The 25,826-nt window shown below is 39.0% G+C and overlaps 1 protein-coding gene across 8 annotated transcripts; it reads right to left on the bottom strand.

Moving 5' to 3' along the window:
• Nucleotides 1-4,803: 4,803 nt before the first annotated feature.
• On the bottom strand, nt 4,804-24,522 carry LOC133575029 (inactive phospholipid phosphatase 7). Of its 8 annotated transcripts, XR_009811449.1 has the most exons (5): nt 23,669-24,522; nt 21,143-21,216; nt 20,605-20,640; nt 20,387-20,447; nt 17,902-17,938 (listed from the first exon to the last, which is right to left on the bottom strand). XR_009811449.1 is itself a non-coding variant. In XM_061927499.2 (4 exons), the coding sequence occupies exons 1-4, from the start codon at nt 24,183-24,185 to the stop codon at nt 17,923-17,925; spliced, it is 630 nt and encodes a 209-aa protein (XP_061783483.1). In that variant the 5' UTR covers nt 24,186-24,522; the 3' UTR covers nt 16,979-17,922. The 8 variants fall into 8 exon arrangements, 3 of the variants coding, with proteins under 3 accessions (XP_061783482.1, XP_061783481.1, XP_061783483.1); XR_009811448.2 differs by having other exon boundaries at nt 16,979-17,938; nt 20,387-20,640; XM_061927499.2 differs by lacking the exon at nt 21,143-21,216 and having other exon boundaries at nt 16,979-17,938.
• Between the last annotated feature and the right edge of the window lie 1,304 nt (nt 24,523-25,826).

Genomic DNA, 25,826 nt, shown 5'->3' with positions numbered 1-25,826 from the left:
GTGCAATGAATAAATATAATGTACAAGTTACACCTTTTGAATGCAATTACTGAAATAAATCAAGTTTTTCAAAATATTCTAATTTACTGGCTTTTACCTGTATATATATATGTATGTAATATATATAATGTGTATATATATATATATATGTATGTAATATATATATATATATATATATATATATATATATATAATGAGTGTATATATATATACATATGTATGTATGTATGTATATACACATTATATATATATATATATATATATATATATATATATATATATATATATATATATATATATATATATATATATTACAACTTATTTTTGACTTTTTAATGACTGAGACCCTTTTGGGTCCAAGAAACCTTTAACATTCACCAAAATTGAGGGGATACAATATATAATGTATTGCTTTTGAAAATGAAAAATTTATAAATGGCCCCGACAAATGTTTTAATATTTTAGTGTGCGATCCTCAGCATAACATGAGCCAGCTACCCGTTGGGCAATTTTTATAATATATATATATATATATATATATATATATATATATACTTATTTAAAATAAAAATAAAAAAAACATTGCTACTTTTCAGAAATGTACTTTACAAGGATAAATACACATCCAATAAAACATTTTTAAAAATTGTTTAAATCCATCCATCTATCCATCTTCTTCCGCTTATCCGAAGTCGTGTCACGGGGACAGCAGCCTAAGCAGATAAGCCCATATTTCCCTCTCCCCAGCTACTTCCTCCAGCTCTTCCCTTGGGATCCCGAGATGTTCCCATGTCAGCTGGGAGACAGTCTCTCCACCGTGTCCTGGGTCTTCCCCGTGGTCTCCTACCGATCGGACATGCCCTAAACACCTCCAGAGAGGCATTCAGGGGGCATCCTGACCAAATGCCCGAACCATCTCCACTTCTCTCGATGTGGAGGAGCAGCGGCTTTACCTTGAGCTCCCCCCGGATGGCAGAGCTTCTCACCCTATCTCTAAGGGAGAGCCCCGCCACCCGACGGAGGAAACTCATTTCGGCCGCTTGTACCCGTGATCTTGTCCTTTTGGTCACAACCCCAAAGCTTATGACCACAGGTGAGGATGGGAACATAGATCGACCGGTAAATTGAGAGCTTTGCTTTTCGGCTCAGCTCCTTCTTCACCACGACGGCTCGATACAGTGTCCACATCACTGCAGACGCCGCACCAATCCACCTGTTGATCTCACAATCCACTCTTCCCTCACTCGTGAACAAGACCCCGAGGTACTTGAACTCCTCCACTTGGGGAAATATCTCTTCCCCATCCCAGAGATGGCACTCCACCCTTTTCCCGGCGAGAACCATGGAAGTGATGATTCTCATCCCGGTCGCTTTACACTCGGCTGCAAATCAATCCAGTGAGAGCTGAAGATCTTGGTCAGATGAAGCAATCAGGACCACATGATCTGCAAAAAGCAGAGACCTAATTCTACAGCCATCAAACCGGATCCCCTCAATGCCCTGACTGAGCAGAGAAATTCTGTCCATGAAAGTTATGTACAGAATCAGTGACAAAGGGCAGCCCTGGCGGAGTCCAACACTCACTGGAAACGCGTCCGACTTTCTGTCAGCATTGTGGACCAAGCTCTGACACGATCATACAGGAAGCAGACCGCCACAATCAGGTGGTCCGATACCCAATCTTCTCTGAGCACTCTCCACAGGACTTCCCAAGGAACACCCTCGAATGCCTTCTCCAAGTTGACAAAACTGATGTAGACTGGTTGGGCAAGCTCCCATGCATCCTCAACGACTCTGCCGAGAGTATAGAGCTGGTCCACAGTTCCACGACCAGGACAAAAACCACACTGCTCCTCCTGAATCCACGGTTCTATCCGACGTATCCAGTACATCTGAATAGACCTTCCCGGGAAGGCTGAGCAGTGTGATCCCACAATAGTAGGAACACACCCTCTGGTTACCCTTTTTTTAATATATACATATTTTTATTTTACGTCTTTAAAAAAAGTGAAATTTACTTTTGAAAGAGTTGATTCTTGTGTTCTGTAAAAAAAAGAAAAGTTAAACAAAATGTAGAAATTAATTGCAAAATTTTTGAAAATCCTCTTCTGATGCATTTTCCTCCATTTGGTTGTCGTGCCCACCATTCACTACTTCTCTGAAAATACATTTTAAAATCATTATATTGTTTATTATTATATTGATGAAAAAACAACATAAAAAATACAGGTGCATATTTTACAAAACGACAGTATAAAAGTACAAACAAGGCAATTAAATATAATTAATTATATACAAAATCCAAAACCCAAAACCAGTGAAGTTGGCACGTTGTGTGTAGTGTGCCGTGAGATACAGTCTGGTGTGCCGTGGGAAATTATCTAATTTCACCTATTTGGGTTAAAAATCTTTTTTGCAAACCAGTAATTATAGTTTGCAAATTATGTGTTGTTGTTGAGTGTCGGTGCTGTCTAAAGCTCGGCAGAGTAACCGTGTAATACTCTTCCATATCAGTAGGTGAAAGCCGGTAGCTAATTGTTTTATGGATGTCGGAAACAGCGGGAGGCAGCGGGCAGGTAAAAAGGTGTCTAATGCTTAAACCAAAAATAAACAAAAGGTGAGTGCCCCTAAGAAAAGGCATTGAAGCTTAGGGAAGGCTATGCAGAACGAAACTAAAGCTGAACTGGCTACAAAGTAAACAAAAACAGAATGCTGGACGACAGCAAAGACTTACTGTGGAGCAAAGACGGCGTCCACAATGTACATCCGAACATGACATGACAATCAATAATGTCCCCACAAAGAAGGATAAAAACAACTGAAATATTCTTGATTGCTAAAACAAAGTAGATGCGGGAAATATCGCTCAAAGGAAGACATGAAACTGCTACAGGAAAATACCAAAACAAGAGAAAAAAACACCAAAATAGGAGCGCAAGACAAGAACTAAAACACTACACACAGGAACACGGCAAAAAAGTCCAAATAAGTCAGGGCGTGATCTGACAGGTCGTGACAGTACACCTACTTTGAGACAAGAGCTATAGTGATGCATGCTTGGTTATGGTTTAAAGTCATATCCAACAATTGTGACAACAAATTTTTACTGTCAACTGAGTTTCATTTTTTAATGATTTCTGCTGGTAGTGTGCCTACGGATTTTTTCAATGAAAAAAATGCGCCTTGACTCAAAAAAGGTTGAACAACACCGGTGTAAATCGTAAATAAAAACAGAACACAATGATTTGCAAATCCTTTTCAACCTATATTCAATTGAATACATACTTAATATTCGAACTGGAAAACGTTGTTATTTTTTTCAAATATTAGCTCATTTGGAATTTGATGCCTGCAACATGTTTCAAAAAGCTGGCACAAGTGGCAAAAAGACTGAGAAAGTTGAGGAATGCTCATCGAACACTTTTTTGGAAAATATTACGGGTGAACAGGCTAATTGGGAACAGGTGGTTGCCATGATTGGGTATAAAAGCAGCTTCCATGAAATGCTCAGTCATTCACAAACAAGGATGGGGCGAGGGTCCCCACTTTGTGAACAAATGCGTTAACAAATTGTCGAACAGTTTAAGAACATAATTTCTATTCCTTGCTATTACAAGGAATTTAGAGATCTACGGTCTATAATATCATCAAAATGTTCAGAAAATCTGGAGAAATCACTGCAAGGCCGAAAACCAACAATGAATGCCCGTGACCTTCGATCCCTGAGGCGGTAGTGCATCAAAAAGCGACATCAGTTTGTAAAGGATATCACCACATGGGCTCAGGAACACTTCAGAAAACCACTGTCAGTAACTACAGTTGGTCGCTTCATCTGTAAGTGCAAGTTAAAACTCCACTATGCAAAGCGAAAGACATTTATCAACAACACCCAGAAACGCCACCGGTTTTGCTGGGCCCGGGCTCATCTAAGATGGACTGATGCATAGTGGAAAAGTGTTCTGTGGTCTGACGAGTCCACATTTCCAATTGTTTTCTGAAACTGTGGATGTCGTGTCCTCCGGAACAAAGAGGAAAAGAACCATCATGAATTGTTATAGGCGCAAAGTTCAAAAGCCAGCATCTGTGATGGTATGGGGGTGTATTAGTGCCCAAGGCATGGGTAACTTACACATCTGTGAAGGCACCATTAATGCTGAAAGGTACATACAGGTTTTGGAGCAACATATGTTGCCATCCAAGCAATGTTATCATGGACACCCCTGCTTATTTCAGCAAGATAATGCCAAGTCACATGTTATAATAGCGTGGCTTCATAGTAAAAGAGTGCGGGTACTAGACTGGCCTGCCTGTAGTCCAGACCTGTCTCCCATTGAAAATGTGTGGCGCAATATGAAGCCTAAAATACCACAACGGAGACCCCGGACTGTTGAAGAACTTAAGCAAGCAAGAATGTGAAATAATTCCACCTGGAAAGCTTTAAAAATTGGTCTCCTCAGTTCCCAAACGTTTACTGAGTGTTGTTAAAAGGAAAGGCCATGTAACACAGTGGTAAAAATGGCCCTGTGCCAACTTTTTTTGCAACGTGTTGCTGCCATTAAATTCTAAGTTAATGATTATTTGCAAAAAAAATGTAGTTTCTCAGTTCGAACATTAAATATCTTGTCTTTGCAGTTTATTCAATTGAATATAAGTTGAAAAGGACTTGCAAATCATTGTATTCTCTTTTTACTTACGAATTACACAACGTGCCAACCTCACTGGTTTTGGGTTTTGTACTTGCCACCTCTGACTCTTACTGGGCACAATTTACAATCTGCTGGTTGGCTTAGATAACTACAGGAAAAATATTCGATATGATATAAAATATACAATTCAAAAGCCAATCAAAATAAAAGCGTATGTATGCACAGCATATTGTCGATTTAGTTCCTTAATTATACATCCAGCATGAGGCAAAACCATTGTAATAACATATTAAGGCCACTAGAGGAAGACATTGCTACATCTTTCCACTATTGTTTTAAATGGGGAAAATGCATATTGGGGCCATTTTAATGTACATTATTATGCTCAGAAATTACTGTAGGTCTTATATACCAAAGACTTGAATTTGTGTCATGTCTTTTTCATTGTTTCGAATAGATTTTTTGCAGACAGAGTTTGGCATCACATCTGATTTTCTTGGTGCCTGCGTGCAGTTTCTGTTTTCATGACCTCTGTAGTGTACTCTGTGTTTCCTGCCAAGAGTTTTTGCATGTGGCAACATACAGGAAACGTCAGTTGTTGCATCAGTGCATGAATGTGTGCAGCAACAAAAAAAAAAACCTAAAGAAAAACAGAACTACAACCCTCGAGCTTTGTGTGAAGTGCTCTGGCGCAGAAATGTGAATTATGCTTCTTAACCGTTTAAACCATGACTGCTAAATGCACACATGAAATAACAATAACCTTTTACTTCCTTTTATTAGTGGGATGGGGGAGTAAATAGGTAAAAACATAATATACCCGCACAAAAAAAATTCCTCTAAATGTACACAAAACTATTTGAGAAATGTTGGGAACACACAATCGTTAAAACTGCAGCTCAACTGAAGACATCGGACAAAAACTCAATACATGAAAATGGCTGTTATGCAACAATGCGTGTTTGCACTAATTCTGGTACTAGTTTGAATCAAACAATTCAGCCCTTTAGATTATGAACATACAGAAATGCGTGACCTCAGAAAGTGAGTTACGTTTAATGCTACACCTGTCAGAAAATGTTTGGAAGAAGTTTGGCAAAAGGAACATACTGTGTAGGAGCAGTGTCCAGTCAGGTCCAGCAAACGGCACTGTTTTTCATCCCTTTCCATGTGTTTTTCAATGAATACACAACAAAGGAGTATTAGGGCCACTCTGAAAGAAAAAAAAAGTCAAAGAATTTCAAAAATTTAAATTGCATGCATGAGAATAAAGTTGGATTTGTATGAAGAGAAACAGTTTTAGAAAAAAAAAAGTAGTAATTTTACGCTGATTAAAAAATATACATATTACGACAGTCGAGAATATATATATATATGAGAATAAAATTGTAATGTTAGAAAACAAGATACAATTTTACGAGAATAAATTCTAATTATATGATAAAGTGAAGTCGTAATATTGCAAAAATACAATTTTAATATGAGGGAAAAAAAGAAAACTCTCAGAATAAATTCTAATACAAGATGGAATAAAGTTGTAAGATTACAAGAAGAAAAATGTAATATCAGAGGAAAAAAGTTAAAATGTTACTCAAATAAATTCGAATTATATGATCAAATAAAGTTGTAATATTTCAAGAATAAAACTATAATGTTAGAGAACAAAGATCCCATTTTAAAAATAGTCGTAATTTTGCCAAAAGGAGTCATGATATTTAAAACATGTAATTCAATACTTCATTAAGGTCAGAATTTTCCAAATAAAACGTTTTATTACTAACTATTAAAAATATTAGTTTTTTTTATTTTTTAAATAATTTTTGGAGAATACGTTTGTGATTTTACGAGAATTAACATTAACTGGACAACACACGACTTTATTATAACAACTTTTTCTTCCTTTAATATCAGCCCTAATACTGCTTTGTCGAAAGGTATGACGCCTATAATAAAGTTATGATGAAAGAAAATGATAATAAGTAAAATGCCTCATTTTTAGTTCATGTAAACTAAAAACAAGTCATGTGTCTTAAGGTCTTCCATGCAGCCCTGCAGCGAGAATGCTGTGGGACACGACACCAACAAAGTCCTTTTGACAGAGAACCTGGCAGTATGAGAAGAGGATCATGGGAAGGGGCTCCAGCTGAGGGTGCCAATTGAGATGATAGTCTGGCAGGTGTTGGACGACAGCCACACCGTCTCCATCAAGCCAAAGTGGAAGAGGCCGAGCGCGAAGCCGCACAGCATGTCCGTCAAATGGTGCTTCCCCAGCAGCACCCGGGACACGCCCACTAGAAAGGCCCACAGCACCAGCAGGATGCGGAGCGGCACCGCCAGCACCAGGTGGGACAGCAGGAATTTGGACACCATGGCGGCGCGGCTGGCGTGCGCCGCTGGGAACGAGTACACGTCCATGGCCACGCAGTCCAGGAAGCTCGGCACCATCTCCCAGGGTCCTTTGCGCTTCACCAGTCGCTGGACTCCTGCCACCGTCAGCACATCGAGGAGGAGGGCTGGACAAAAACAACAGACAAAAAATGAAGTGCATGCAATGTTTGATATAGAATGCAGAGCAAATAAATGAATATTAACTCATCTCATGTTATCAGGCTTTAAACATGTTTTGTAATATAATAATCCTATTGACATTAAAGACCATGATGCATCATTAATATCATTTCATAAACTACTAGGTCATCATTTTTAAATATCTCAGAAGAAAATTAAATAATAAAACATATTAAACAAAAGGTTTTGATTTTTTGAGAAAAAAACTTTCTGAATTTTACACCAAGAAGAAAAATATTAATTTTACAAAAATTAAGTTGAAATTTATACCAACATGGAATCAAAATTAAGAGAATAAAAAAAGGAAAAAAAAAGAAAAATGCCAGAATCTTTCGAGAAAAGTGGTCATTTTAAGAGAATAAAATCTGACTATTGAGAGAGAGAGAAAAAAGAAATTATAGATAATTTTACATAAACAAACTAAATTTTTTTTACACAAATAGAAAGAAAAAAAGAATAAACTCATAATTTGACGAAATACCGTAATATTACAAGAATAGAGTCCTAATTTCATGAAACTACTGAAAATAAATTATGAAAAATTATTTTAAGAGAACAAAGTAAAAATGTTTTTAAAAAAGGCAATCATAATTAAGAGAATAAAGATACTTTTTATGAGCAAATATTGTATTACCAGAATAGGGTCTTAATTTAAAGAATAAAATCAGACTATTAAGACAAAAAAAGAAAAGAAAAAGAATTGTACAAAAATATAAACATATTTAAAAGAATAAAGAGGCAAAATTACAATAAAAAAGTCATACATTTACTAGGAAACGTTGTAATATTACAGGAATATAATATGATATAATTTTATGGAAACAAAAAACACAGTCGTAATAAAATCTTGCTATTATGATTTAAAAAAATACAAATTATTTCACAAAAACAACATAAAAAGATTTGTCTAAAAATACAAAACAAGAGAATAAAAAACGAACATTACAAAAAACAAGTCAACTGTATTAAAATTAAATCTAACCAACATGAAATAAAATTCTTTACAAGAATAAAGTCAATATTCCTGCAAAAATAAAATCCCAATGAGTATAAAGGCAGAATATCACAAGAGAAACATTGCAAATTTATGCGAATAAAGTCTTAATTTTACCAGAATAAAGTATGAACTTTCTACAAAAATAAAAACATAATTATGAGGATAAAAAGGCAATGGAGGGAAAAAAAATTCTACATTTTACATAAGTGCGGCCCAAAGGTTATTTTGAAAAATGTGTCACGTTCTTAAATCAATTAATTATTAACGAGGCACATCATTTGATATCACACTAATTTCCTATGCCTCCTACAACACAAGGCTAACATGTTGTTTTGTTCAGATAGTTTATATGGCTTATACTGCTTCCTTTCAATTCCACCTCCAAGCAGAGCTGGGCAAATACTTTGACTTGGGGGCCAAGAGTAGAGATTTTTTTTTGTCTGGGGTGCCAAGGTGTATGTGTGTATAAATTATATGTGTTGTTATACTGCTGTACAGTATGTGTGTTTGGGTCCCTTTTTTCCTAGAACACTAATACCAAAAGTCACAAAGTCCCATTGAGTTCTAAAAAAAGTTATGACAGACCAACTAAAAAAAACGGAATGGAATTTTACAGTTTTTGACTGAATGGGACACCCAAAATGTACATTAAAATAAAGAATGTGGGATTTACTATATTAACTATGAACAATAAAACACTGAATATTAACAACCTATGAACATCGCTCATCTTTTACTGCTCAGACCAGCTCCTCGATAGTTGTGTATCTTTTACAATCAAGCAAAACACAACAAAAATGTAACAAACAGCAAAATATGAATGCAAAGTGTAATAAACACCTACAATATGATGTATTATCACGTAAAAATGTGCTTCCGCATCTGTTTCTGACACACGCGTTTCGGGCTGGCTGCTCTGAAAACAAACCCCGCCCACTCTGCTTTGTTCCTCGTCTGAGCTGCTGTGACGTAGACTACCGTAATAACTCGAACATCACTCAAAAGCAGAGATTTCGACCATTGAAATTAGAGATGTCCGATAATATCGGACTGCCGATATTATCGGCCGATAAATGCTTTAAAATGTAATATCGGAAATTATCGGTATCGGTTTCAAAAAGTAAAATTTATGACTTTTTAAAACGCCGCTGTATGGAGTGGTACCCGGACATAGGGAGAAGTACAGAGCGCCAATAATATTAAAGGCACTGCCTTTGCGTGCCGGCCCAATCACATAATATCTACGGCTTTTCACACACACAAGTGAATGTAAGTATGGTCAACAGCCATACAGGTCACACTGAGGGTGGCCGTATAAACAACTTTAACACTGTTACAAATATGCGCCACACTGTGAACCCACACCAAACAAGAATGACAAACACATTTCGAGAGAACATCCGCACCGTAACACAACATAAATACAACAGAACAAATACCCCTTGCAGCACTAACTCTTCCGGGACGCTACAATATACACCCCCTGCTTACCACCCCCCCCTCCCCCACCTCAACCCCCCCAAACCCCGCCCACCTCAACCTCCTCATGCATGTCCCAAATTCCAAGCTGCTGTTTTTAGGCATGTTAAAAAAAATAATGCACTTTGTGACTTCAATAATAAATATGGCAGTGCCATGTTGAGATTTCTTTCCATAACTTGAGTTGATTTATTTTGGAAAACCTTGTTACATTGTTTAATGCATCCAGCGGGGCATCACAACAAAATTAGGCATAATAATGTGTTCATTCCACGACTGTATATATTGGTATCGGTTGATATCGGAATCGGTAATTAAGAGTTGGACAATATCGGAATATCGGATATCGGCAAAAAAGCCATTATCACACATCTCTAATTGAAATACTTTCTATAGTTCAAGACTTACGGTCATTTAAAAACAGCACTGCACTTCATAAAGGCGGCGACAGTTTTGATGTTAAAGGTCTAAAAAAAAAATGATGTAGAACGTCCGGCGGGCCGGATTGAAAACATTAACGGGCCGCATCTGGCCCGCCGGTCCGCTTATTTTTACACTTACATGAGAGTTAAGAATGTTACAGTACTGACGACAGCAGCTTGACCCAGGAACAGATCCTTTCTGTCATTTCAAGAGGAAAAAGCATTTAAGTCCCATCTTAAAACTCATTTGTATATTCTAGCCTTTAAATACACCCCCTTTTTAGACCAGTTGATCTGCCGTTTCTTTTCTTTTCTGACCCCCTCTCCCTGGTGGAAGGGGGGACACAGGTCCGGTGGCCATGGGTGAAGTGCTGGCTATCCAAAGTCGGGACCCGGGGTGGACCGCTCGCCTGTGCATCGGTTGGGGACATCTCTGCGCTGCTGACCCGTCTCCGCTCGGGATGGTCTCCTGCTGGCCTCCTGCTGGCCCCACTATGGACTGGACTCTCACTATTATGTTAGATCCACTCTGGACTGGACTTTCACGATATTATGCTAGACCCACTCGACGTCCATTGCATCCGGTCTCCCCTAGAGGGGGGGGGGGGGGGGTCACCCACATCTGCGGTCCTCTCCAAGGTTTCTCATAGTCATTCATATTGACATCCCACTGGGTTGAGAGTTTTTCCTTGCCCTTGTGTGGGCTCTGAGCCGGGGATGTCGTTGTGGCTTGTGCAACCCTTTGGGACACTTGTGATTTAGGGCTATATAAATAGACATTGATTGATTGATTGATTGATTGATTGAAAAAGAGTGAATAGCACAACATGTGTAGTCTGCTGGCAGCTTGCTGGTCACCTGGTTTGGTGACTAGTTTTACAGTAAACTTGCTAGTGTGGTCCTCAGAAAACTAACCAGTGCAGGTAATTAGTCTACAAAATGTTGACATAGACAAAGAACAGCGAGACTTCTCGAGACGCAAACACGCAGCTATCAGTTTCGCGCAGAGTAATAAAAAATGTATTAAGGGCAGCAGCTGTGACAGCGAGGACGATACGAGACTATTTGTGTGGATCGGCGTCAGGTCCATAGAGCCGGCCGGACTGGCCAACTCGCTTATTAAGTCATGAAAACAACTCCATCTTGTCTTTCACTTTGTACTTCCTTGCTGTGAACTAAAGCAAAAAACCGCACCGCACCATCGTCACACGATCATAACCCGTAATCAATCACAATAACAAAAACGAAAAAGCAAAAAAAAAAAATCCCCCCAAAAAACCACACACTAAATAGAACTCGTGCTCCACAGCCCAAGATTTACTGGATTTGTCAAGCTTTTTGGTCACTAATCTGTACTGTTTGGGTGCTACTGTACACCAAGGATTATTAGGGCCACGCCACAATGGAAAAAAACAACTTTAATACTAGAGGAATAAAGCTCGAAGTTTAGGAAAAAAGAGCCACCCACCCAATGTTATATTATATACATATACAGTGCAACAGTGCAGGTCAAAAGTTTGGACATATCTTCTCATTTCAATGTGTTTTCTTTATTTTCATGACTATTTACTTTGAAGATTGTCACTGAATGCAAATGCAAAACTATGACACCAGTGAAGTGAAAACCATTTCATCATTTCAAGCTTTGAAGCTCATCCAGAGAATGCCAAGGGTGTGCAAAACAGTAATCAGAGCAAAGGGTGGCTATTTTGAAGAAACTGGAATATAAAACATGTTTTTTAGTTATTTCACCTTTTTTTGTTGAGTACATAACTCCACGTGTTCATTCATAGTTTTGATGCCTTCAGTGACAATCTACAATGTAAATAGTCATGAAAATAAAGAAAACGCATGAGAAAGACAAAGAGAAAGAGAAAGAAAGTGAGATAGAGATAGAGAGAGAGGTATAGATAGAGTGAGAGAGAGAGAGAGAGAATTTTAAAGGACAAAAAAGGATTTATTCAATTTTGGAATAGCGCTGTCACATAACAAAATGTGGAAAAAGTGAAGCACAGTAAATACTTTTTGGATGCACTGTACACACACACACACACACACACACACACACACACACACACGCACACGCAATAATCAAGTTAGGGTATATATTATGACATTTTTATTATAATGCTATAACTTGTTTCTTTTAAAATTATGGCATGATTACGATGTTTTCTCATGAAATTATGATTTTTTTTTTCTAAATGTTACTTCTTTGTTTAACTTTATTTTTGTGCAAGTTCACCCTTTATTCTTATAAGATTACTTCCTGTTTGGAAATATGAGGTAAATAAAACCAACCCAAGGTATAATACTATACTTTTATAAGAAACGTTACAACTGTATTGTGGCAAAACAACTTTATTATTGATAAATTACAATATTTGCCCCGTAATAGTAATTGTATTGTCAATACTTTTTCCCTCCTGAAACTTTATTCTCATGTTTTTTCAATGTTTCCCTGCAACATTATGACTTTTTTCCTTATAATATTACGACCTCTTTAATCTAAAAAAAAAAACCGAAACGTTCTTCTCATTAATTTCCGTCTTTTTTTGTAAAAAAGTACAACAAGAATAAACGTTTTGTTAAAAGTACGATCCTAACTTATTTTTTTAACCTCATAAGATTCCCAAAAATTAAGTAATTTTACAAGAATAAAAAGTGAAACTCTGGGAAAAATTAGGTAATTCTATAGCATAAAGTTGTAGCCTTATACTGCAATAAAAAGTTATATCTTGTATAAACAAAACGTTTTAATGTTGCGAAAATGTGTTTTTACTTGTGTATTGCAAAGGTTTCACAAAATTATACAATATCCTGTCATCTTATATTGACTTATTTTTACTCAAAACAATAAAAAAAAAAATGACAGTGACTATTATATATTAAAAAAGTACAGACACAAAATAAATAAAAATAATGGGAGTACAAAAAACAATAAAAAAATATTTTTTTTTAAAGTTGTAAGAATCATGTTGGACATTTTACAGAAGAGCAAAATCGGAAAGTTAGGAGGAATTTATTTGTTTGTTTGTTTTACGAGAACTTGCACAAGAATAAGGTCGGAAGTTCAAAGTTTGCGAGGCTATTCCTAAATCACAGGAAATAAAAATTTTAGATAATTAAAAGATGATAAAGAGATCTCGATGATGAAGAGTATATATCATTTTCACAAGGAAACAACAATTTCACATGAAAAAAGTCATAATCCAACGAGAAATAAACAATAGCATTATGAGAGACTGCAATGCTAAGGGGAAAAATATGTAATTTTACTTGCATAAAGTTGTAGGAATGTAATAAAAAGTAACAATATATCGCATAAATTCACAAAAAAAGTTCTACAGCTGTGAGAATTTAGTTTTAAATTTTACAGAATGGTGAAATCGAAAATTAAATAAGGAAAAAAAAAAATCACAACAACAATCACTCTACCACAAAAAAATAAGAGTTGTAGAAATGATTGGAAACTCAAGACAGCCATGACATTATGTTCTTTACAAGTGTACGTAAACTTTTGACCACGACTGTTGCTTCGGCTCAAGTCGGTCTCAGTCATGGCGCATTTGTGGCAATTTCAAGGATTTTGTGCAATTTGGCGCCGAGAAGATTAAGACGAAAGAGGACAAGTATTTTGGCTCTGGCAGTTTTATGGAATATTTTTGTTACGATGTTTGAAGAGCGTGTCTGTGCACAATAAGTCAGAGACAAAAGCGGTGGTACTTTCATGTGAGTTCCTAAAACATATTATTTTCACCGGTTTTCTGCTCCGTTGTCAAATATTTATTTTGTAACCGTCTATTCTGGCAACTAATTATGATGATTATTACTTTTTGATGACGTTGTGGTCGGATGAATGCGACCTGAGCGCAGAAGCGTTAACATTGAGGACGAAATTGCATTTATATCCGATTGAGTTCCACAAACAAAAGAGGTCTGGGTGGGAAATACAAAATTCAGCATTGCAGTGTGCACACTGACATGAAAAAATCAGATACAGGTCGCATATTTTTACCTCAAATTTTTTTTCCAAAAATTAAGTAATTTTAAAAGAATAAAAGGTGAAATAACACAAAAATAAAGTTGAATAAAGATGTAACATTTATTAAAAAAAAAGAAATCATAATTTAATGGAAAAATGAAAGAATTAAGCCATATTTCTATGGGAAATAAGTTGTAGCATAATAATAAGAAAGTTGTAAAATGATGGGGAAAATTTTGTAATTTAATAGCATAAAGTTGGAGCCTTATACTGCAATAAAAACAAAAATAACTTTTGTTATGCAATATACTGCGAAAATTGTTTTTGTGTATTGTAAAGTTTTCACAAAATTATACAATATCTTGTCCTTTTACATTATTTTAAAATAGAAAAGAAAAACAATTAGAGTGACTGTCATTACATAGAAAAAAAAATATTGGTAGTTAAAAAACAATTATTTTTAAAAAGTTGTGAGAATCAAGTTGAAAATTTTGCAGAAGAGTGGTGGAACTTTCATATGAGTACCTAAAACATATTATTTTCACCTGTTTTCTGTTACGTCGTCAACTATTTATTTTGTAACCGCCTATTTTGGCAACTTATTATGATGTTTATGGCTTTTTTAAAGACGTTCTGGTCGGAAGTAAGCGACCTGAGTGCGAGAGCGTTCACATTAAGGACGCATCGCATATATATCCCATTTATTTCCACATACAAAAAGAGGCCTGGGTCGGATATGAAAACTTAATAATTGCAGCGTTCACACTGCCATGAAAAAATCTAACACAGGTCGCATATTTTTACCTCATAACATTCAATCAATCAATCAATCAATCTTTATTTATATAGCCCTAAATCACAAGTGTCTCAAAGGGCTGCACAAGCCACAACGACATCCTCGGTACAAAGCCCACATACGGGCAAGGAAAAACTCACCCCAGTGGGACGTCGATGTGAATGACTATGAGAAACCTTGGAGAGGACCGCATATGTGTGTAACCCCCCCCCTCTAGGGGAGACCGAAAGCAATGGATGTCGAGTGGGTCTGACATAATATTGTGAGAGTCCAGTCCATAGTAGATCCAACATAATAGTAAGTCCAGTCCATAGTGGGGCCAGCAGGACACCATCCCGAGCGGAGACGGGTCAGCAGCGCAGAGATGTTCCCAGCCGATGCACAGGCGAGCGGTCCACCCCGGGTCCCGACTCTGGACAGCCAGCACTTCATCCATGGCCACCGGACCTGTGCCCCCCCCCCCTCCACAAGGAAAAGGGGAGCAGAGGAGAAAAGAAAAGAAACGGCAGATCAACTGGTCTAACAGGGGGGCTATTTAAAGGCTAGAGTATACAAATGAGTTTTAAGATGGGACTTAAATGCTTCTACTGAGGTAGCATCTCTAATTGTTACCGGGAGGGCATTCCATAGTACTGGAGCCCGAATAGAAAACGCTCTATAGCCCGCAGACTTTTTTTGGGCTCTGGGAATCACTAATAAGCCGGAGTTCTTTGAACGCAGATTTCTTGCCGGGACATATGGTACAATGCAATCGACAAGATAGGACGGAGCTAGACCGTGTAGTATTTTATACGTAAGTAGTAAAACCTTAAAGTCACATCTTAAGTGCACAGGAAGCCAGTGCAGGTGAGCCAGTATAGGCGTAATATGATCAAACTTTCTTGTTCTTGTCAAAAGTCTAGCAGCCGCATTTTGTACCAACTGTAATTTTTTAATGCTAGACATAGGGAGACCCGAAAATAATACGTTACAGTAGTCGAGACGAGACGTAACGAACGCATGAATAATGATCTCAGCGTCGCTAGTGGATAAAATAGAACGAATTTTAGCGATATTACGGAGATGAAAGAAGGCCGTTTTATTTCCAAAAATTAAGTACTTTTACAAGAATAAAAGGTGAAATAACACAAAATTTAAGTTGAATAAAGACATAACAATTGAAAGAAAGAAAAAAAATCATAATTTAATTAAATAATTAAGACATTTCTATGAGAAATAAGTTGTAGCATAATAAGAAAGTTGTGAAATTATGGGGAACATTCTGTAATTTTATAGCATAAAGTTGGAGCCTTACACAGCAATAAAAAGTTATAATATATTGCATAATTTTTGTTATGCAATATGCGAAACTTGTTTTTATTTGTGTATTGTAAAGTTTCACAAAATTATACAATATCTTGTCCTTTTACATTGACTTTTTTATTTATAAAGAAAACAATTACAGTGCCTGTCATATATTAAAAAAGCACAGAGAAAATTGGTAGTAAAAATAAACAATGAAATAATTTTAAAAAGTTGTGAGAATCAAGTTGGACGTTTTACAGAAGAGTGGTGGAACTTTCACGTGAGTTCCTAAAACATATTATTTTCACCTGTTTTCTGTTATGTCGTCAACTATTTATTTTGTAAGCGCCTATTTTGGCAACTTATTATGATGTTTATCGCTTTTTAAAGACGTTCTTGTTGGAAGAAAGCAACCTGAGTGCGAGAGTGTTCACATTAAGGACGCATCGCATATACCGTATTTTTCGGAGTACAAATCGCTCCTGAGTATAAGTCGCACCGGCCGAAAATGTATAATAAAGAAGGAAAAAAACATATATAAGTCGCACTGGAGTATAAGTCGCATTTTTTTGGGAAATTTATTTGATAAAACCCAACACCAAGAATAGACATTTTAAAGGCAATTTAAAATAAATAAAGAATAGTGAACAACAGGCTGAATAAGTGTACGTTATATGAGGCATAAATAACCAACTGAGAACGTGCCTGGTATGTAAACGTAACATATTATGGTAAGAGTCATTCAAATAACTATAAGATATAGAACATGCTATACGTTTACCAAACAATCTGTCACTCCTAATCGCTAAATCCCATGAAATCTTATACGTCTAGTCTCTTCCGTGAATGAGCTAAATAATATTATTTGATATTTTACCGTAATGTGTTAATAATTTCACACATAAGTCGCTCCTGAGTATAAGTCGCACCCCCGGTCAAACTATGAAAAAAAACTGCGACTTATAGTCCGAAAAATACGGTATATACCATTTATTTCCACATATGAAAGAGGCCTGGGTGGAATATGAAAAATTCTACATTTCACTCTTCACACGGACATGAAGAAAATCCGATACAGGTTGCATATTGACAACAAAATCGGAATTGACCTGCAGTGTGAACGAAGCCTAGGACAACGTATCAAGAGGGATCCGCGTTGGCAATTTTGTGACTTTCAGCAAGATACACTTTCAAAAAAGAGACATTTTCTGGTCTTATTGGACACTTTTGGTGGCTAGACTATTTGACGCCCCAGGCGAAAGTGAATTCCCCCGCCTGAAAAGTTTACCCCCCATCCCCAGAGAAAAGTCGATATGCAGCATTACACAGTTAGCAATTACTTATTTGACATTTAAAGACAAAAAAATGCAATATGAAGAAAAAATATAAGCCATTTAAATAATTTCCCTGAGAATGAAATAATAACGTAACACCTACAAATGTAGTGCACATGGCTTGGGGGGGAAATTAGGGGGAATTCATGAGTCACGTTCTCTTAATTTTCTCTCCGTTCACTAATAGTAGTACGAGTAGTGGTGGAAACTTCCTCCATCCTCTCTTTTAGGGAAGGTGAAGCCTAGTTTACCTTTTAACTTCCTTGGCTAAGTAATTGAGTTCTTAGTGTGTCAGTCAAATGGTGTGACCAGTCAGCACGATCAATTGGGACAACTTTATTAGATCCACAGGCATCTGTTGAAGCTGAAGATGTGTCTTCAGGTTGTTGGATTGTAACACCGAGTCTGCTGCTACTGCTTCATTATCCTGTATGAAAATTAAACACACACACAGAACAACTTTGAAATATATATGTAGATGTAATAATAATGATGATTTTAGTTCAATTACAAGGCCAACATTTTCAATTTTCACTCTGTTTTGAGTGTTCACTATGCCCTGTTCATATGAGTACAGTACAGGCCACACACCTTCTCATTCAATGTGTTTTCTTTATTTTCATGACTATTTACATTGTAGATTGTCACTGAAGGCATCAAAACTATGAATGAACACATGTGGAGTTATGTACTTTAAATAACTGAAAACATGTTTTATATTCTAGTTTCTTCAAAATAGCCACCCTTTGCTCTGATTATTGCTTTGCACACTCTTGGCATTCTCTCGATGAGTTTCAAGAGGTTGTCACCTGAAATGGTTTTCACTTCACAGGTGTGCCTTATCAGGGTTGATTAGTGGAAATTCTCGCTTTATCAACGGGGTTGGGACCATCATTTGTGTTGTGAATGAGAAGGTGTGTCCAAACGTTTGGCCTGTACTTAGGGGTGTAACGGTACCCAAAAATTTCGGTTCGGTACGTACCTCGGTTTAGAGGTCACGGTTCGGTTCATTTTCGGTACAGTAAGAAAACAACAAAATATAAATTTTGTGGTTATTTATTTACCAAATTTGTAAACAATGGCATAACATACATATACACACAGGGTCCACTACCAGGGTTAATGTGGTCAACATATATAAAATAAAATCTAAATAAGATAAGGCTCAGAATGGTTTCTTAACAAAACCTTTCTACATATAGGGTGCTTTTTTTGATTGATTGATTGATTGATTGATTGAGACATTTATTAGTAGATTGCACAGTACAGTACATATTCCATACAATTGACCACTAAATGGTAACACCCGAATAAGTTTTTCAACTTGTTTAAGTCCCTTCCGCCCGATTGTAGCTGAGATAGGCTCCAGCGACCCCCGCGACCCCAAAGGGAATAAGCGGTAGAAAATGGATGGATGGAACTTGTTTAAGTCGGGGTCCACGTTAATCAACATTAAACTGCCTCAAGTTGTTGCTCAGATTAAATAAAATGACAAAACTTTTCTTCTACATATAAAAAGTGCAACATTAAACAGTTTCAAGTCAACTCAGCCTCAGATTAACCTTTCTTTCCCCCCCCCCCAGCCTGGCTAACTTGGCAGTTAAGAGGATATATGGGTTTATTGTTCTTCCACCATAGAAGTGGGTCAAAATCTAGTTTTTAAAGCAATATGGTCTGAAATCTGCTGCTATAAAAACATTTGTTATTGCTTTAGCCCTGTGTTGCACCTTTCCTGCTTCCGGCTCCCAGACCGTAGTCGAGGAGCGCAGGGGAGACACTCCTCCAGGGCCGATGTATTCTCGGGGGCAACGCTTCACTCTACCCGGCAGTGGGTCTCCACAGCTCCGGACTCCAAGGTAAATGACGAGTCCGGCGATTAGTTGCAAATTGTGGCTTTATTGAGGTCTTGCACACAGCCAATCCAACAAAACACTAGCCACTCCCCGCACTCAAGCTACCGCTTTCTCACCTCTCTCGCACACACACTCACCTCACATGCTGTCACATATTAAAGGGCCACACACACACATAAGCTACTCTCATAACACCTGCCTGACTCGCCGAGGAGAGGCTGCTTGAATGCGGTGGTGACGCTTCAAATAGGTTAGCATGTTTGACTTGTTGTCAGAAGCAGCTGCTGAACAATGTTGGCAAACCTCCGTCCTCCATTGTTGTATCGCGCAGCCAAAGTGTTCCCAAACGGGAGATCTTAACGAGGCAGGAGGGTCTTCCAGCTCTGGCTTTTGCATGTTGTCCTAGCCCGGTCGTTGCTAGCATGCCGTGTGTTGTGCATCGGTGTGCATTGTTTACACAACGCGCGGTACGCTACTTAGTGTGGAAACTCGTTCGGTACACCTCCGAACCGAACCGAAACCCCCATTCCGAAACGGTTCAATACAAATACACGTACCGTTACACCCCTACCTGTACTGTATATATAATTATATACTGTAATTATATATCAAAGCATAAAAGCATAGCATGATAAGGTGCAACCCATGATATATGTAAAGTATAACTTCTTACTTCCAGTAATAGTTATACTAACTACTTGTCTATTGCTAAAAAGTCCCTATCACAGCACTGAAAGCTACTTTAGTATGAGCATGAATGTTAACGTCCATTAATAAAATCCATTATTTTCTCTTGCAGCATGATGTTATTTGTAAGACAATAATCTAAGCGCTCATTTTAATGCAGCCAATGTAAGACAACTATTTCTGATGAATAGGCCAGGATTTCTTGAGAGTATTTAAACATAATTGTGGCAAAAATAACTCTGATATTTAGATGTATTACCATTGAACATATATGTTGTGTACTTTTAATTGAAAATGATTGTTGCTACAGTCTGTCACAGATAACAAACACTCACCTGGATCTACATGTTGAAACTGTCTCTCTGCTGCTGCTGCTGCTTGCTGTCTGAATAAATGCTGTAGTGTAAAACACAAAATGGCACAAATGTAATTTCTGCATGCATTGTAACTCTAAATGACTTTTTCTACATTCTAATTGTATTTATTGATGAACAAAACAGAGATAATGGGAAGAAATTGCCCTTCAATCAAACTCCAAAAGTGACAAACTTACATGTTTCTTCACGGCGAGGCTCAAGTCTCCATGTGCCTGTAAATATGTTCTGATTGCTTCACATCGCAAAGAGCATCCATTATTTCATTTAAAAAAATAGTTTACATTACAGCCAAATTAACCAATTGCAAAGCTTAAAATAAATACAGTTTAAGTTACCAACTTTGTCACCATTCGTGCATTTCTGGGTTTTCTGCTTTACAGATGTTGCTTATTTACCGTATTTTTCGGAGTATAAGTCGCACCGGAGTATAAGTCGCACCTGCCGAAAATGCATAATAAAGAAGGGAAAAAAAACATATATAAGTCGCACTGGAGCCAGGCCAAACTATGAAAAAAACTGCGACTTATAGTCCGAAAAATACGGTACTTTTTGTTTACTTCAGAAGTTCACCCAATTAAGCGGATAGTTACCGTGTGCAAACGACTCTCGCTGTCCCTGAATAGGAACGACAACAACAGTCCGTTGCTGCTAGCTCATATAAGAAAAGTCATGATGCTAACGCTAAAAATTAATCAGCTAAAGGTGCATACATACCTCTGCTTTCAGCCCGTATTTCCTCCTTCCTTCGTTTTATAGGCCGCACCGGATAGCTTTGATGTCCCACTTTTCTTCATAAAAGATGATCAAATCAGATAAAATTGCTCCACTAGCCTTCTTCAAACCGTGACAGAATGTGACGTTGCCTTCCAGCAGATTCATGGTGCAGGCGGCAGGTAGCAGCAATCACTTCAATGCTTTTTTTTTTTTTTTTTTAAAGAAAATGTCCCAATTATGTGTACAGAGTGCGGCGCGCATTATACAAACATTTTTTTTTAGGTATTTTTATTGTGAGAAATCCGGCTTATTAGTGACTCCCAGAGCGCCAAAAAAGGCTGCGGGCTATAGAGCATTTTCCCAGTACTCTGGAATGCCCTCCCGGTAACAGTTAGAGATGCTACCTCAGTAGAAGCATTTGAGTCCCATCTTAAAACTAATTTGTATACTCTAGCCTTTAAATAGACCCCCTTTTTAGACCAGTTGATCTGCCGTCTCTTTTCTGCTCTGCCCATACTTGCCAACCTTGAGACCTCCGAATTCGGGAGATAGGGGAGGGGATTGTGGGGGCGGGGTTTGGTGGTAGCGGGGGTGTATATTGTAGCCCGGAAGAGTTAGGGCTGCAAGGGATTCTGGATATTTGTTCTTTTGTGTTTATGTTGTGTTACAGTGCGGATGTTCTCCCGATATGTGTTTGTCATTCTTGTTTGGTGTGGGTTCACAGTGTGGCGCATATTTGTAACAGTGTTAAAGTTGTTTATACGGCCACCCTCAGTGTGACCTGTATGGCACTTGATCAAGTATGTCTTGCAGTCACTTACGTGTGTCTGCAGAACCCGCATACAACATGTGACTGAATACTGTTTGGATGGTGAAAAAGCGGACGCGACGACAGGTTGTAGAGGACGCTAAAGGCAGTGCCTTCCCGGTACGCCCTTAATATTGTTGTCCGGGTGAAAATCGGGAGAAATTCGGGAGAATGGTTGCCCCGGGAGATTTTCGGGAGGGGCACTGAAATTCGGGAGTCTCCCGGAAGGGTTGGCAAGTATGACTCTGCCCCTCTCTCCTTCGTGGAGAGGGGGGGCACAGATTAGGTGACCACAGATAAAGCGATACCTGTTCAAAGTCGGGACCCGGGGTGGACCACTCATCTGTGCATCAGTTGGGGACGTCTCTGCGCTGCTGACCTGTCTCCACTCAAGATGATCCCCTGCTGGCCCCACTATGGACTGGACTCTCACACTTATAACTAGATCCGCTCGACGTCCATTGCACCGGTCGCCCAGGGGGGGTCCCCACATCTGTGGTCCCTTCCAAGGTTTGCTATTGTAGCCCATTGGGTTGAGTTTTTCCTTGCCCTGATGTGGGATCTGATGTTGTTGTGGTTTGTGCAGCCCTTTGAGACACTCGTGATTTAGGGCTATATAAGTAAACTTTGATTGATCGATTGATTGATAGATTGTTATTCTTTTTTTTTTACATTCTGCAATTTGGCGCTCTTTTCAAAGGATGGCGCCCCAGGCAACCCGGTTCACCTGTCGGGAAAGCCAGCCCTGGCGGCTAACATGAAAGCACGCGCTGCTCTTCTCAACGAGCAGCGGGTGCCGCTGTGGTCCCTCCCCCATCTAAAAGCACCGACAGGTGGCTCAGTCAAAAAAAAAGTTGATTTCTACTTCTAAATGTTTTGCTTTTTTGCTCACTCTTTCGTTTTACAATTTCGTGCACATGCATGCATCACGCAAAAATATCCATCCATCCATCCATCCATCCATCCATTTTCTACCGCTTGTCCCTTTCGGGGTCGCGGGGGTGCTGGAGCCTATCCCAGCTGCATTCGGACGGTAGGCGGGGTACACCCTGGACAAGTCGCCACCTCATCGCAGGGCCAACACAGATAGACAGACAACATTCACGCTCACATTCACACACTAGGGCCAATTTAGTGTTGCCAATCAACCTATCCCCAGGTGCATGTTTTTGGAGGTGGGAGGAAGCCGGAGTACCCGGAGGGAACCCCGGGTACGGCGTGGCGATGTTGGGAGAGTGGCCGTGCCAGCAACCTGAGGGTTCCTGGTTCGATCCCCACCTCCTACCAACCTCTTCACGTCCGTTGTGTCCTTGAGCAAGACACTTCACCCTCGCTCCTGATGGGTGGTGGTTAGGGCCTTGCATGGCAGCTCCCGCCATCAGTGTGTGAATGTGTGTGTGAATGGGTGAATGTAGAAATAGTGTCAAAGCACTTTGAGGTCCTTGAGGGTAGAAAAGCGCTATATAAGTATAACCCATTTACCATTTACCATTAACCCACGCAGCCATAGGGAGATCATGCAAACTCCACACAGAAAAGCCCCGGGATCGAACCCAGGACCTTCGTATTGTGAGGCAAAAATATGAAAATCAAAATCGGCATTATCTAACCCCGCCTCCACCACAACTAGATTGCAGTCCTTGCGGTAAAACACCGACGTGCATGCGTGCCCATGGCGATGAATGATGATGATGATGACGTCATCACGTCCGACTTACCCAGCAGCAGGTTGACCAGAACCTCCTGTCCGGCCAGGGTGCTGCTCCGGGTGAGGCAGATGATGGTCCCGATGATCCACGTCAGGCCGTGTCCGGTGAGGGCCAGCAGGGCCACCATGGAGCGACAGCCTCCCCACGACGACCACGTGTACGCGCACACGCTCATGCGCTTGGACAGGCATATGTCAATGGCGAGGAGGGAGTTGATGGCGATCCCCTTGAAGGAGGGGTTCAGCTGCATGCAGTCCTCCTCGGGCATCTTACCCGGCTCCTTCTTGTCCGCTTTCGGCGCACCGTCTCCGGCGTCCTCGCTTGGTTGGCTGACCTGGTGTCGGATCGAGCTGGAGCGCCTCGGGCCTCCGCTACCACCTCCTCCACTACCACCACCTCCACCACCACCTCCCCGGTTCTCCGAGGGCCCTCCGCCGCCTCGAGGAGGCTGATTAAGGGACATGAACTCGGGTCTGCTCAGGACGCTGTTCCGCTCCCGAGCCCTGGATCTCGCCGTGGAGGGCATGTTTGGACCGGGCCTCCCTTCTTCTTCTTCTTCAGCCGTTGAAGATAATTGGAGCGGTGCTAGTTTACCACCATGCAACAGTCGAATGGCCCAAAAATAACCCCCGTCCCCCTCCCCCTGTGCCCTTAATAGATATATTTAGGCCCGGTGGAATGTGCAGTGGCCATGCTTGCCGGTAGCAGACTTCTGGGTCCACTCGGTAGGGGGGCGGGGGTAACCGGAGCTGCAGGGCGCAGATAAAATAACACAAGTCACTTGTTGGGCCGCAGAGTTCCACGCAAACAAGTGTGAGCATCACGCAGCACAAAACACGGCGTTTACTTCCGGTATGCGCAAGGAGACGTCACGTGCCAGCCAACCCCAACAATAACAATTACAATAACAAAACATTTTTATTTTAAATATCTTGTGGCTCCCGCGGAGACACGATATGGATGGAAACGATCGATTAGAGGCTTAAATAATGAATAGAATTAGTCAAAGTGAACTTTTTTTTTTTGTTGCGGAAATGACGTCACTTTTTTTTTCCCTTGTACACAAAGCTGATTCCAGACCAGCTGTGCTGACTGGGAGAAGAGGAGTTCTCCAAGGTGCTTAATCGCGCAGGAAGAATTTCTGTTGTTTCTTGATATAAATGGGAATTATAAAGTAAAAACAGTTGGTCGGCATTGCATCGTGACGCAAGGGCGAATAGAATGTTTTCTTGAGAAAATAAAAAATAAATGAACAAAATGACAATACTTTACCCCAGGGGTGCTCACACTTTTTCTGCAGGCGAGCTACTTTTCAATTGATCAAGTCGTGGGGATCTACCTCATTCATATATATAATTGATATTTACTTATTTATGAAATATATGTTTTTGTTAACAAGTTAAAGGTGTTTAATGATAATACAAGCATGTTTAACACATATAGTTAATATTGTTGATAAATTAAAGGTGTTTAATGATAATACAAGTATGTTTAATTCATATAGTTAATATTGTTAACAAGTTAAAGGTGTTTAAAGATAATGCAAGCATTTTTAACACATATAGTTAATATTTTTAACAAGTTAAAGGTGTTTAATGATAATACAAGCATGTTTAAAATATATAGTTAATATTGTTAACAAGTTAAAGGTGTTTAATGATAATACAAGCATGTTTAACACATATAGTTAATATTGTTAACAAGTTAAAGGTGTTTAAAGATAATACAAGCATGTTTAACACATATAGTTAATATTGTTAACAAGTTAAAGGTGTTTAAAGATAATACAAGCATGTTTAACACATATAGATTCCTTTCTTTCATGAAGACAAGAATATAAGTTGGTGTATTACCTGATTCTGATGACTTGCATTGATTGGAATCAGACAGTGGTGCTGATAACGTCCGCATTTTCGAATGGAGGAGGAAAAAAAGTCCTCCTTTCTGTCCAATACCACATGAAAGTGGTTGGTTTTTGGCATCTTATTTGTCCAGCTTCCGTACTCCTTTGTATACACTTTACAAGAAATACATTGTCGGCAAACTCCGTAGCTTGCTAGCTTGTGCACGCCAGCTTTCTGAGACTCTTATTTTGTTAGCGCAACTGTGCAACTGTGCAGTCGGTCTTTGGAGTTTTGACAACAGGTACGGTGCCAGAGTCTGTTGA

Source organism: Nerophis lumbriciformis, linkage group LG32, assembly GCF_033978685.3.
Source record: "Nerophis lumbriciformis linkage group LG32, RoL_Nlum_v2.1, whole genome shotgun sequence".
NCBI classification, from domain to species: Eukaryota; Metazoa; Chordata; class Actinopteri; order Syngnathiformes; family Syngnathidae; genus Nerophis; species Nerophis lumbriciformis.
Note: the sequence above shows the minus strand (reverse complement) of the source record. Positions and strands in the feature narration are given on the sequence as shown.

What these genes read in the sequence shown, in the direction of transcription:
- LOC133575029 (XM_061927498.1), bottom strand. Translation starts at nt 24,185, where the DNA reads ATGCCCTCCACGGCGAGATCCAGGGCTCGGGAGCGGAACAGCGTCCTG. An exon ending in TCTGGTCAACCTGCTGCTGG is followed by an intron (nt 7,160 to 23,668) that starts GTAAGTCGGACG and finishes GTTTTTGTCCAG; the next exon opens with CCCTCCTCCTCGATGTGCTG.